The 13056-nt window shown below is 38.3% G+C and overlaps 1 protein-coding gene across 1 annotated transcript; it reads right to left on the minus strand.

The window, feature by feature from the left end:
- Positions 1-870: 870 nt before the first annotated feature.
- Positions 871-12756, minus strand: LOC146558331 (uncharacterized). Its single transcript, XM_085247777.1, has 15 exons — positions 12729-12756; positions 11700-12044; positions 11287-11565; positions 11011-11157; positions 10786-10875; positions 10405-10433; positions 10029-10091; positions 9828-9939; positions 3460-3786; positions 3044-3316; positions 2880-2966; positions 2534-2562; positions 2349-2405; positions 1120-1188; positions 871-1005 (listed from the first exon to the last, which is right to left on the minus strand). The coding sequence occupies exons 1-15, from the start codon at positions 12754-12756 to the stop codon at positions 871-873; spliced, it is 2070 nt and encodes a 689-aa protein (XP_085103903.1).
- Positions 12757-13056: the final 300 nt, after the last annotated feature.

Genomic DNA, 13056 nt, shown 5'->3' on the forward strand with positions numbered 1-13056 from the left:
ACATCAGCTCACCAAACCAGTACAAGCCCAGATTTGGATGTTTCATACTGTCAGTATGACATGTAACAAAGTGTAAGAATAAATGTTTGTGTACTCAACCATTTTTTCCTCTTGTTAAGAAATAACAAGACAGAAATGAGTTTCATCAGTGTAATTATTTTTAAAATATCCATTTTATGTTCTAATAGGACACAATGAGAAGCAATGATGATGTTAATACTCTCAGAAACAGACAGAAGAACAATAAAATCTAATCCTCAATGCCCTCTGATATGACCTTTCTGTAGGTTCAGTGATCGCCATCATAAATCTTGAACCTTGAATCAGACACCCACTTCCAGTCAGCCAGTCAATTCCGCTGCTGTGTTTCCTTGACTGAAGTCCATGATATTATTATGATAGTTATCCTGACCATCAATCTTACTTTTTGTCATGTGACTGGCAGAATGAATGACCCATTCGCAAAGCAGTGAAAAAAGTTCACTCCAGCACTTGCAATGTAATTAGATGATTACAGTTCATTTATAGAACGAAGAAAGTTGTGGAGAGGAGAAGCTGTACAGCAATACAGCTTTTGAGTAGTAGAGTAATGGACAACATTTTTGGTTTTATTGCACAAAAGGATATGAGTGCGATGGTAAAGTGGAAACAGCATCCAGGACAGAAACAGCCACATTATACTGCTAACAGAACTATGTTTCTTTGGTTGTCTGTTAGTGACTGACAAACACTCATACACAAATATCCATTTCACATAAGTATCTCATTTTATTGCATTTTCAATCTGGGAATATTTTCACCCTCTCCACCTCTAGAGGGAGTCTGTGTTATCTCGGTGGCTTCATGTACGATAGTGCACAAGAAAAGAAATCATAATCCAGTCATATATTTCTTTGGTTTGTTGATGATGGAATAGAGATCACTGGAAGAAGAATATCCAGCAGAAGATGAGGAAGCGTTTACAGTGCTGTATGTCACAGTATCATCTGCACCATTACAGGGTACCTTAAAGAAAACATGAATAAGAAATTCCTACCTTAATTAATCATACATGTCAGAAGTTTTGATAGTTATGATTTGGATGCCAACATCTTCATTGTAACCGATTACAGATCTTACCCTGGCTTTATTCTGGGTCTTCTTGGCAAAGCTGATGGTGGCATAAGAAACACCGTCGTCAGGTTCAGCCTATAAATTGAAGACATTATAATGGATACAAAATTATTTTGAATTCAAAACCTTTGTCAAGCACTGGGGTTTTTTTTAAACAGACATGTTAGAATGAACAAATACAGCAGTAGGGATGGGTATCGTTTAGGTTTTATCCGATACCAGTACCAAACCGGTACTTTTGAAGCAGTGCCGGTGCTTAAACGGTGCTCGAACCGGTGCTTAAAGAATCAAGAACCTTTCATGTTTAGCTGTTTTTTGTAAAAAGATAACAATGTTAGCCTTTTCTGCAGCTATAGGGTATATATGGTATCACTCTTGGTTGGAAGCAGTGCTTAAACAATGGGGAAAAAAAACACCAACTTTGTCCAAAAACCTCTCATGTTTAGCTGTTTCCCACTTTTTCTTTGGTCATTTTAGCCTTTTTGGCCAGGGTGAAGGGAGCATCTGCCATCAAACAAGAAGACAGCCACATGTAACTATGACAGTGTTTGCTAGTTCACCTTACATGCATTCATTTAATAACGTGGTTAGCTTACACACGAACAACATTAAGCTACTCACACAGAGAAGAACGGCTGCTGCTGCCATCATCATCCGTCATCATTTCTGCTACACTGGCAGGGCTAGGGGCCAGGACTCTCCTCTTCGGGTGCATGTTGCTAACTCCGGGTCGATAACAGGCACCACACCCGCAGTAGATGTGCACGGTGTGCGGTCTCGCAGCAAGCTATCAAATACGGTGCATTTCTCAGCCTTTAAAAAAACGCTATGCGTCACCAGGTGTTTCATCAGATTCGAGGAGTTACCTCCTTTGCACAGTGTCACCTTAAAGCACTTGTTGCAGGCTGCTGAGTTTGCATCTTTTGCTGTGAAGTACAGCCAGACTTTGACCGCTTCACCTTGGGCAGCTAATCTGTAGCTCTGCTCTAAAAGAACGTACGTACCTGGGCCCGCCTACTACACTTGCAAAGGTAAAATGATTGGCTAGAATCCAAAGTGTGTGACATCTCAGGGAAAAAAAAGCACCGAAATGAAGCACCGAAATGAAGCACCGAAATGTGCCCTGCATTTCGGTCTGGGTACCGTTTATGTCAGAACCGGTGCCAGATACCGGTACCCATCCCTATACAGCAGTAAGTGTAACTTTGAACTGGGTGTAGTGTGTGTGATCTCACAGTGTTGTGACTGGCTTCTGAACCAGACTGAGCCTCTTTGGGGCTTAAGCTTGGTTCCTGCACAGGCACAGAAACATAGGTGACTCAAATTATGCTTTTTCTGCTGTATATGCAGTCCCTATAAATCGGTTTTTGCGACAGTACAAATATTTAGTACTAATAAACATTGTAGTGTTTAAACTCACCTTATTTCCTTCCTTTTGTTCTTTATTTCCTGGAAAAAACAACAGATATGACATAAGTCAGACACAGAAGTGGGTTTCAGACACTTGCACAAATGACTGATCAGGTGATCTGCTGATCTCACGTCTTTGCCTGCTGAAATTCAAACTATGGTCAGTTGCTAAGCTTTCTCAGTTGTATTTATCATCAAGCCATAAACTGTTTTCCTCAATGCAAAGTCAGCAAAACATATCAAACATGAACGCTGAAACATCCAATATTTTTATACAAAGATCTACACAATGATACAGACAAAAGATGAAACATTTAACTTTTTAATTTTAATGTTTAATTTGTGAATGGTCCTACCTTTCATTTTCTTCCATGAGATGATCACTATGATAATTAAGAGTGCTGATAAACCCACAGTCACATAAACATACCACCATGACCAACCTGGAACACATGGACGCATATTTGGTTTAATTATAAGCAACAGTTTGAGGTCAATTATAGTTTTTACGTTTTCTCACCCGAGGACGGAGGGCTGAAGGGAAACAGCTGCACTCTTTTGTCTTCATCTGTCACTTTACACCTTACAAACAGTAATTCAGACAAAATTGACTTCTGATTAAAGTGAGATGTCTCAAATGCCACATTGGAATTACAGGAACGTGATGAAATCTCCATGACTGAGGATATATTCTCTTTACCCTCGTAGACCCACTCCACTGAATGCCTACAGCCTTCATATGAGAACACGTAGCAGTAAAAGATGACTTTATCGTTGCTTTTTTGTTCAGTCACTGGTGATGATGGAGATATCGAGAGATAAAGACAACAACAGAAACATTAGCCTCATCATTTTAATGAATATTTTTGTAATATTTCAGTATGTTGCTCAAAACAAAACACATTAACTTGACAACACTGATATACAAATACTCACTGTGAATAACAGAAAGATGAACAGGTGAGTCTTGTTGGTTTCCTGATATGAACCGTTTGCATTTGTACAGACCAACATCCTGATCTGTGACCTTCTGAATAACTAGAGAACAGTTTGCTGTAACGCTCAGTCTACCTAACTTAGCTCCAGCTTCTTTGTGAAACTGATCATGTTCAAAGAGTGTTACTGTTTTTGCACTTCTTAAATTCATGAACATCCAGGTTGTACTGTCACAGTTACGCTGACCATCTACTGGATTTTTACACGGCAACGCGACTTCATCACCATCTCTTACAATAAACGCTAAATGTTGCCAGGTTGCTGTTGCTGAAATAAGAGAGACAGAGACAAATTTGATCAACAAACTGATTCAATTCAATTCAATTTTATTTATATAGCGCCAAATCACAACAAAAGTCACCTCAAGGCGCTTCATAGATACAGAGAAAAACCCAACAATCATATGACCCCCTATGAGCAAGCACTTTGGCGACAGTGGGAAGGAAAAACTCCCTTTTAACAGGAAGAAACCTCCAGCAGAACCAGGCTCAGGGAGGGGCGGCCATCTGCTGCGACCGGTTGGGGTGAGAGAAGGAAGACAGGATAAAAGACATGCTGTGGAAGAGACAGAGGTTAATAACAGATATGATTCAATGCAGAGAGGTCTATTAATACATAGTGAGTGAGAAAGGTGACTGGAAAGGAAAAACTCAATGCATCATGGGAATCCCCCGGCAGCCTACGTCTATTGCAGCATAACTAAGGGAGGATTCAGGGTCACCTGGTCCAGCCCTAACTATATGCTTTAGCAAAAAGGAAAGTTTTAAGCCTAATCTTAAAAGTAGAGATAGTGTCTGTCTCCCGAATCCAAACTGGAAGCTGGTTCCACAGAAGAGGGGCCTGAAAACTGAAGGCTCTCCTTCCCATTCTACTTTTAAATACTCTAGGAACAACAAGTAGGCCTGCAGAGCGAGAGCGAAGTGCTCTAATAGGGTGATATGGTACTACAAGGTCATTAAGATAAGATGGGGCCTGATTATTTAAGACCTTGTATGTGAGGAGCAGGATTTTGAATTCAATTCTGGATTTAACAGGAAGCCAATGAAGGGAAGCCAAAACAGGAGAAATATGCTCTCTCTTTCTAGTCCCTGTCAGTACTCTTGCTGCAGCATTTTGGATTAGCTGAAGGCTTTTCAGCGAGTTTTTTGGACATCCTGATAATAATGAATTACAGTAGTCCAGCCTGGAAGTAATAAATGCATGAACTAGTTTTTCAGCGTCACTCTGAGACAGGATATTTCTAATTTTAGAGATGTTGCGCAAATGGAAGAAAGCAGTCTTACATATTTGTTTAATATGTGCGTTGAAGGACATGTCCTGGTCAAAAATGACTCCAAGGGTCCTCACAGTGTTACTGGAGGCCAAGGTAATGCCATCCAGAGTAAGAATCTGGTTAGATACCATATTTCTAGGCTTTTCAGGGCCGAGTACAATAACCTCAGTTTTATCTGAATTAAGAAGCAGAAAGTTAGCGGCCATCCAGGTCTTTATGTCTTTAAGACATTCCTGCAGTTTAACTAATTGGTGTGTCTGGCTTCATGGACAGATAGAGCTGGGTGTCATCAGCATAGCAGTGAAAATGTATGCTATGTCTTCTAATGATGCTGCCTAAGGGAAGCATGTATAATGTAAACAGAATTGGTCCTAGCACTGAACCCTGTGGAACTCCATAATTAACCTCAGTGTGTGATAAATTGACAGGTTTTTTTTAAATACAGTACTTAGTGTGAGGATAATTTTAAATCCACTGCATTTTACACATTACTGTCTCAGATTTGGTTTACAGTTTAAAATTATTTATGTCATGCATATCTTTGAAAGCAAAAAAAAGCACATTCAATGTATTAAATATGCTCTTGATGTATTGAAATGTATTTGTAATAGTTGCCATTAGGATCAGAGCCATCAACCTGTTTCAAAACCTGCGATTCTTTCATTTAATGCTCACCATACATGTTTGGGACTGAGCCCTACACTTATTTACGGTCCTACTTGTTTTTGAACTGAACTGAACAAACATGCCCCACTGAAGTAAAAGAGAGTAGGTTTCCAATAGATATCAGTGTCTCGTCTCTGTGAGCTGATGGATTTGAACATTTCTACAGAGATCAGGACACAATGAAAACATGTCTGGTTGTCTTTTCTACACTCAGAGCAAAAAAAAAAAAAGTCTCTAAAATGGGATCCAGGTCCTTTATACAAAGATGGGTTTTAGTAATATGATTACATGTAAACATGACCAGACAGTTTTTGCTTAGTTGCTGCTGTTGAGAAATAGTCTGAAAGTCAAAAGAAATGAAAAACAAACTGATGTCTCACCTTTAGATTTCAAGATTCAAGTAAACAATAACAGCATGGCATTTAAGCATATAGTATTTAATGATGTAACACTAGAATGTTTGCAATTTAATGTGTGTCCTTACCTGCAAACTGAAGCATCATCATCATGAAAAAAGAAATCTTAAACCATCTGCTTGGAAACATCGTGCCTTTTGGTGTCTCCTTGTAACGCTCACTATGCAGTCTCTGAGAGTTCTTCTGAAACACAAATGCAACATGTGCTTCTTGTGGTCTGTGAGGTGTCACATCCTCATAATGACTTAACGTCTGCGTCTTCTCACGTCATTCACTTAGCCAACATGAGATTACAGGAAGTCATTTAATATTAATGCAGAGACGATCAGCTGAGATAAGTTGTTCACAGAAATGCAAATCCTTTTCTGTTAGACTGTGTTATTATTAGAAAAAAGAAGAGTCTTTGAGATGTTTAACATGGAGCGTAAACCCCCCCAGTCCAACATGGTGATATCACAGTAACTTGGAACAAAGACAGACAAGATGCGTCAGTGCTGTGACGCGTCTTGTCTGTCTCTGACATAACTTTCTCCCCTACGTAACCAACACACAAATGATGAAATTAGCCGGCCGCTGCTGGTCTTTCTGGAATCGGAAACCCTACCTTCGCCTTGGGGAGTGAAAATATGAACATTACTTTTATTAATTTTTTTAATGCACAAAAGCAGAAGAGAATTATAGTAAAGTAGAAACTTCATCCAGAACAGAAGCAACAGCATTATGCTGCCAACACAACTTTGGCTCTTTGCAAGCTTCTGCACTGACAACATCCAAATGCAAAGCTAACCAGGAAAGCAGAGTGATGATAAAGCTGATTTTATACTCAGTCCCAGCAGCCAGACCCTGGACTTCAACCAAAGCAGTGATGAGGAGTCAGGCTTGCAGCCTTGTTTACCTCTTCATGTTTCTAAACTAAAATCACTGAATCACTTTATCTTTTCTTTGCATTGTTGCCTTTGTTTTATTCCTAAAATCTAAAACAAAGAGTGTATCTGTGCCCCCATTTGGATGGGTATTTGTGTTGGTGTGTGTAACCTATAAGTTCATGCTGTTAAATTGTGTTAATGTTACAATGCAAAACAAGTGGTGTAACAAATTTCAAAAGTAATGCACTGCAATACTTTTTTCTTTAAAGGAACAAGCAAAATGTGCAATACATGACTTTTCTTGAGTAAGGACCCAAGTAATGGTGATTAGACATTTTAAAAAAAGCTGTGAAGGCTGAAGTAAGGCGCTCTGGCAGCGATTGGGCCCAACAAAAATATCTAGCCCACAACATCAGAGAAAAACAACAGTAAGATGCAAGAGACAGGAAAAAAGAATAAAGATGGCAAGAAAAATATATCTATTTCCTGTGAGTAATGAGGTGTCACTTCCTCACGGTGACTTCAGTCTTTTTCTTCTGAACTCTAACATTTGTTGAATAACCTTTTTAATCTAACATAATGATAATATAATGATAAAACTGAGTGTATGCCAACCCCAGCCCAGCAACCAAATCCCGATCGTCCACAGGTAGCAAATCAATCACTCGTATAACAGTGCAACATCCAGCTCTATCTGTACATGTTTCTACAGTAGAATTACTCTGCGTAGCTGTATTAGGATCGGGATCTGTGTGAGTTTGTGGGACTGTAGCCTTAATAATTGGTAGCTTAGATTATGTTACGGGTTATGTAAAAGTAATGTGATGAGAACTGTAACAAATTACTTTCTCTGGTGTTTAATTACATTACATTAATTTTTAGACAACAGTACTGTGTAATACATGAGTGACAAACCCGGCACTAGTCACTGACCTATGTTGACCAAAAAAAATAAAATTACCAACAAACTACACACCAAACTTTGACTTTTGACCAAAGAAAAATGTTAATGCCACAGCAGAAGCACAGGAAGTAGGTGCTATCTCCATTTGTCAGGGTATTTTTTCTTTACCCTCATACACCCACTCCACAGTGTGTCTACAAGGCTAATGTGTCCTCACAGAGTGGTGACTTTACCATTGTCCTTTTGTTTGGTCAATGATGGTGACGGATATTTTGAAAGAGAAAGACATTAAAAGGAAAATTAGTCTCAACACTGTAATCAATATCAATATAAAATCTCAGTCTGTTGTTCTAAAAACTTTAAGACACTTTAAGACACATTAAGATCTAAATATTCACTGATAGATGAACACGAGAGTCTGATACTTCCTGTCTTCCTGATATGAACTGCCTGCTGTTGTAATGACCAACATCCTGATCTATGACCTTGTTTATAAGACTCAGTAAGACTCAGAATGAATGATTTAGCCCATATTCAAAGAGTGCTACTGCTGTTTATCCCCTTAAAGAATTCAAGATCCAGACAACACCATCAGAATTATGTTGAACATCCTTTACACTTTAACAGGGCAACGTGGCTTCATCACCAACACTTGACAGTCAAAGATAAAAGTTGTCCTGTTGACGCTGTTGAGAACAAGGAAGAGAACTGTTACCAATAATAATATGACTGCTTCATGGATACTTAATATAAGGACCATTTTAAATACAATTTTGTGTCTCAGCTTTGGTTTAAAATGTAAAATTATTTCTGCTGTATATACAGCAAAATCTGCAGACAAATCAGTATAAGGAAATAACACAAATCCATTTGAATGTAAACGTACTTCTTACGCTCTCCAGGTCGCCTCTCTAATGACACATCTCTAAACCTTTTTTGTAAAGACATATAAAAATACATCTGTTTCCTCTGAGTAATGAGGTGTCACTTCCTCACATTGACTTCAGTCTTTCTCTTCCAATCACCAATATTTGTTGAATTAGTTGAGATCACCTGTTTGTTACAATTTAGAGTTAAAAGTAAAAATTTATTTTTTATAGTTTGCCTATTCTAAGCTTGTGTACTTTAGTATTGTGTTATTGTGCTATTACATGTACTCCTGTGTGGTTAGTGACAGAACAGGAAGTTGGAGGTGTGAAGATTCTTAGTGAATTGTCAGGGACCAAGCAATAAGGCATAGAGGACACAGATGTTTAATTCAAAAATAGGCTTTTATTGACCCCAAAACATGAAAGATAATTAACAAAGTCAAATAATTAAACAAGCAGAACAATAAGAGAGACTGATTTCACTTTAATTGTGTTAAGCTTTACACTGATATAAACTTGCATTGTTGTGGTACTAATAATAATAAACAATAAAGACAAGAATGACAAAAACTCATTTAAGTAGCAGATGTGAAAATTATCAAATTATTTTTAACAGAAAAACTAAAATAACAAAGCAGCTAATTCTACAAGACCTTCATTTTTAGGTGATGTTTTTCACACTGTCCACCTCGAGAGGGAGTCTCAGCTCAGTGGCTTCATGCCTGAAGATCTGATATTGTCTGTTCCATCACCCCTAAATCGACTGTGGCTCAGGGGTTTGGGAAGCGCATCTGTAACCGGAAGGTCGCCGGTTCGATCCCTGGGCTCTCTGTCCTGATCGTTGTGTCCTTGGGCAAGACTCTTTACCCTACCGCCTACTGGTGTTGGCCAGAGGGGCCGATGGCGCGATATGGCAGCCTCGCTTCTGTCAGTCTGCCCCAGGGCAGCTGTGGCTACACCGCTTGCCTCCACCAGTGAGTGAGTGAATGAATAGTGGCATTGTAAAGCGCTTTGGATCCCTTGAAAAGCGCTATATAAATCCAATCCATTATTTTTGTATATGAACTACAAAACAATTTTTCAGAAATTATATCAAATAAAGACTGCATAAGCTAGCAATGAGATAAGATGAGCTGCATCATACCTTGTGCCCATGACCACAGACAACAAGTTTCAAGCAGTTACAAAGTTAGATTTCCTATTTTAGAGCATGCTTATAGCCCTGTTTACTCTAACCTGCATCTTAGTTGATGATCAGTCAGTCAAAATATGCAACATTTTAAACAACGTCATACATGCAGTAAGTAATATCTTATTTCTTTGGTTTGTTTACAGTGGAGTAAAGGCTGCTGGGATCACAGAAAACTCCAGAAGTGGAGAAAGCTTTCACAGTGCTATAGGTCACAGTGTCACCGTCACCTAGAACCTAAAAGAAAACATGAAAGCTAAATTCCACATACCTTATAATTTAAAACAACACATACTGGTCATGATTTGGATAGAAATATACTTTACCTGGGCTTTCGTCTTACTCTTCCTGGTGAAGTTGATGGAAGCATAGGAAACACCAGGTTCAGTCTGCAATATTATGACAATCAGCTCATCAACTGTCAGCTTTCAAGTATTTGTCTTCATTCACACAGACACATTTCACACAGCACATACAGCAGTGAGTACTGGGCGTAGTATGTGACCTTTGCAGGGTTGAAGTTCTGCTCTGCACAAATACAGGACAGCGGAGTAAGAATCTCACAGTTTTCTTATTTATTTTTGGGCATCGGCTATTTTATATTATCCCCCATGAATCCTTTGTTGCTGCAACTACTTATTTCTACACTACATGTTATACTCACATTTACATAAAGTATTTTATTATTAGTGTTAAACTCACTGTGTTTTCTTCCCTTTGCCTTTTATTTCCTGAAAAGACAAGACAATCATGTTTAGCTTTCGTACTGAAAATCCACAGTTTCAGTTTTGTCTCATTTCTAAAGCAAACAAACAAAAACAAACATCTAACACATGGCAAAACCACAACAGTCAAAAGGAGACAATTACATATGTTACATTTATCATCATGATTTTGTTTCCGCACGTCTTCAAATAGAAATCTCAATGATCAGTGAAACGTTTGCAGATGTGCAACACCTGTAAACAGCTGTCTGGAAACTGCCTTATACATGAAACTCTCAAAATGAAACATATTTCTACACACATTGAAAATACACAATTAACGTTTTTAATTTACCTTTCAATCTGTGATTGGTCTCACCTTTCATTGTCTTCTGTCTGATTATGATTACAGCAATCCCTGTGAGTGTTGCCAAACCCACAAGAACAACAATGAACCACCATGACCAACCTGGAAACAGAATAAAAATCAGCGCAGTCGCTGCCACTGTGAAATGAGCTGGATGTTGTAAGCCTTGTGAGACACACTGAATCAAATGAATTCTATTTCAGCTCTGACATTCGTATTTGTGGTTTTAGTCACTACCTCGTTTTTCTTTTCTTTTGTTTGGAAATGTTATGTAACTTCCATTTGATGTGGTTCTGTCCTCTAAAGTAGTCTCTCCACTTCTTATAGCTGACGTTGGCATAACTGTAGTTGTTGGTTTTGTTGTTGCTGTTCTTTCATCTCCACCTGTACAATGAGAATATACACCATGTTGCTTAAGTAGTATTCTTTTTAACACTGCTGTTATATTTAAAGTCAGTTACATAAGATGAACATATATTTGTTGTAATTATGAATTTCAATTTTAGTTCTCACCTGTTTTGTCACCCGAGGACTTCAAGGTAAAGGGAAACAGCTGTGCTGATTTAGTGTCTTTATTTGTCACATTACACTTCAATGACTCATAAATTGTCTGCTTAAAGGTAGATGATCTAAATGTGACAGTAGAACTGCATTCACCTGGTGATATCTCCATATCTGAGTTAGATATTTCCTCTTTACCCTGATACAGCCACTCCACTGTGTAACTACAGTTTTGATGTGGGAACACATTGCAGGACAAGATGAGTTTATCATTGTCCTTCTGTTCAGTCACTGGTGATAATGAAGATGAGAGAGAAAGACACCAAGAGAAAAAAAATGAACATTACTAATTATAATTAATGTAATGCTTCAGCAATTTTTTTAAAGACACTTTAAGTTAAAAACATTAAGATGTAAATACTTACTGTGAAGCAAAAATAAAAAAACCAAAGAGTCTGAGTGTTGGCTTCCTGATATGAACTGCCTGCAGGTGTAACAACCAACATCCTGATCTGTGACCTTCTTTATAACCAGAGCACAGCCTGCTGTAACATTCAGTCTGTCTGCTTCTTTCTGTCCATGTTCAAAAAGTGTTACAGTGTTTCTTTCAATGAAGTCATTGAAGAGCCACTCAATGTTGTCACAGTTATCCTGACCATGTTTCACATTTTCACAGGGTAAAGTAGCCTCATCATCAATTCTGACAATCAAAGATGAATGTTGCCCACTTGCTGCTGTTGAGAGAAAGAAAGAGAAATGTGACCAGCAAACTCAGAGTACGGCTGTGTTGTTCATACTTTGTCTAAATATAATCAGTATTTAGTTACAGTAATTAGTTACTGATTACTTTTTTCAAGTAACTTGACCAACACTGCTGAGGACCATTTTAAATAAACACCAGCTTTTGTCTCATCTTTGGTTTAAAATCTATGTCATTTGTATCCTTACCTGCAACCAAACAAATCAGTAAAAGCAGATTATCCATCTGAATCCATCTGACTGTAAACATTGTGCTTCTTCTTATTCTCTTGATCTAATGACACATCTCTGAAGATTCTCCTCAAAGATATCTAAAAATAAATCTGTTTCCTGTGAGTAATGACGTGTCACTTCCTTTTAGTGACTTCAATCATTTCTTCCAGTCAACAGCATTTGCTAAATTAGTTGCGATCATCTGTTTAATCTATCACAGTTTAAGTTAAACATTAACACGTTATTATTATTGGATACATTTGTTTACTCTAATCCTGTGTAATTGAGAATTGTGTTATTATGGGGTTAGAAATGGCAGTTGTGGGGTTATTAATAAAAGAGGGAGTTGGAGGCTTGAACAGCGTAGTATTTTTAGAAAAAAAACATTAACATCGTGATGTTGTGGCACTGTGTGTCATGGTCTGGAGTCTGTGACTGCGTGTTTATGTTTTAGTTTATTTTTATTCTGTGGTTTTGGTTACCTTGGGTGTTTGTACTCTTCTGCTTCATGTTCCTATGTTCTGTGTCCCCCAGTCTGTGTTAGGTTGGTGTGTTATGTCATTACGTGTATGTGTTTCCTGTTTTACTTTGAAGGTCCGTGTCTGATCTCAGTGTGTCAATTTACTTTTCCCCTGTCTCGTCAGGTCGGATTACTCCCAGCTGTGCCCTCCTTTTGTGTCTCATTCCCTCGTTATCCTTCTGTGTATTTAAACCTCATGTCTGCCTTTGTTAGTTGCTGGTTTGTCTGTGTTGTTCCCCTCGGTCTCCCTGCGTCTCGCCGTACTGCCCTGCATCTTCATTCTGGTTTGT

This window comes from Mchenga conophoros, linkage group LG15 (genome assembly GCF_057382185.1).
Source record: "Mchenga conophoros isolate Kocher_MC1m ecotype Shallow Benthic linkage group LG15, M_conophoros_male_GT1.1, whole genome shotgun sequence".
In the NCBI taxonomy this organism is placed as follows: Eukaryota; Metazoa; Chordata; class Actinopteri; order Cichliformes; family Cichlidae; genus Mchenga; species Mchenga conophoros.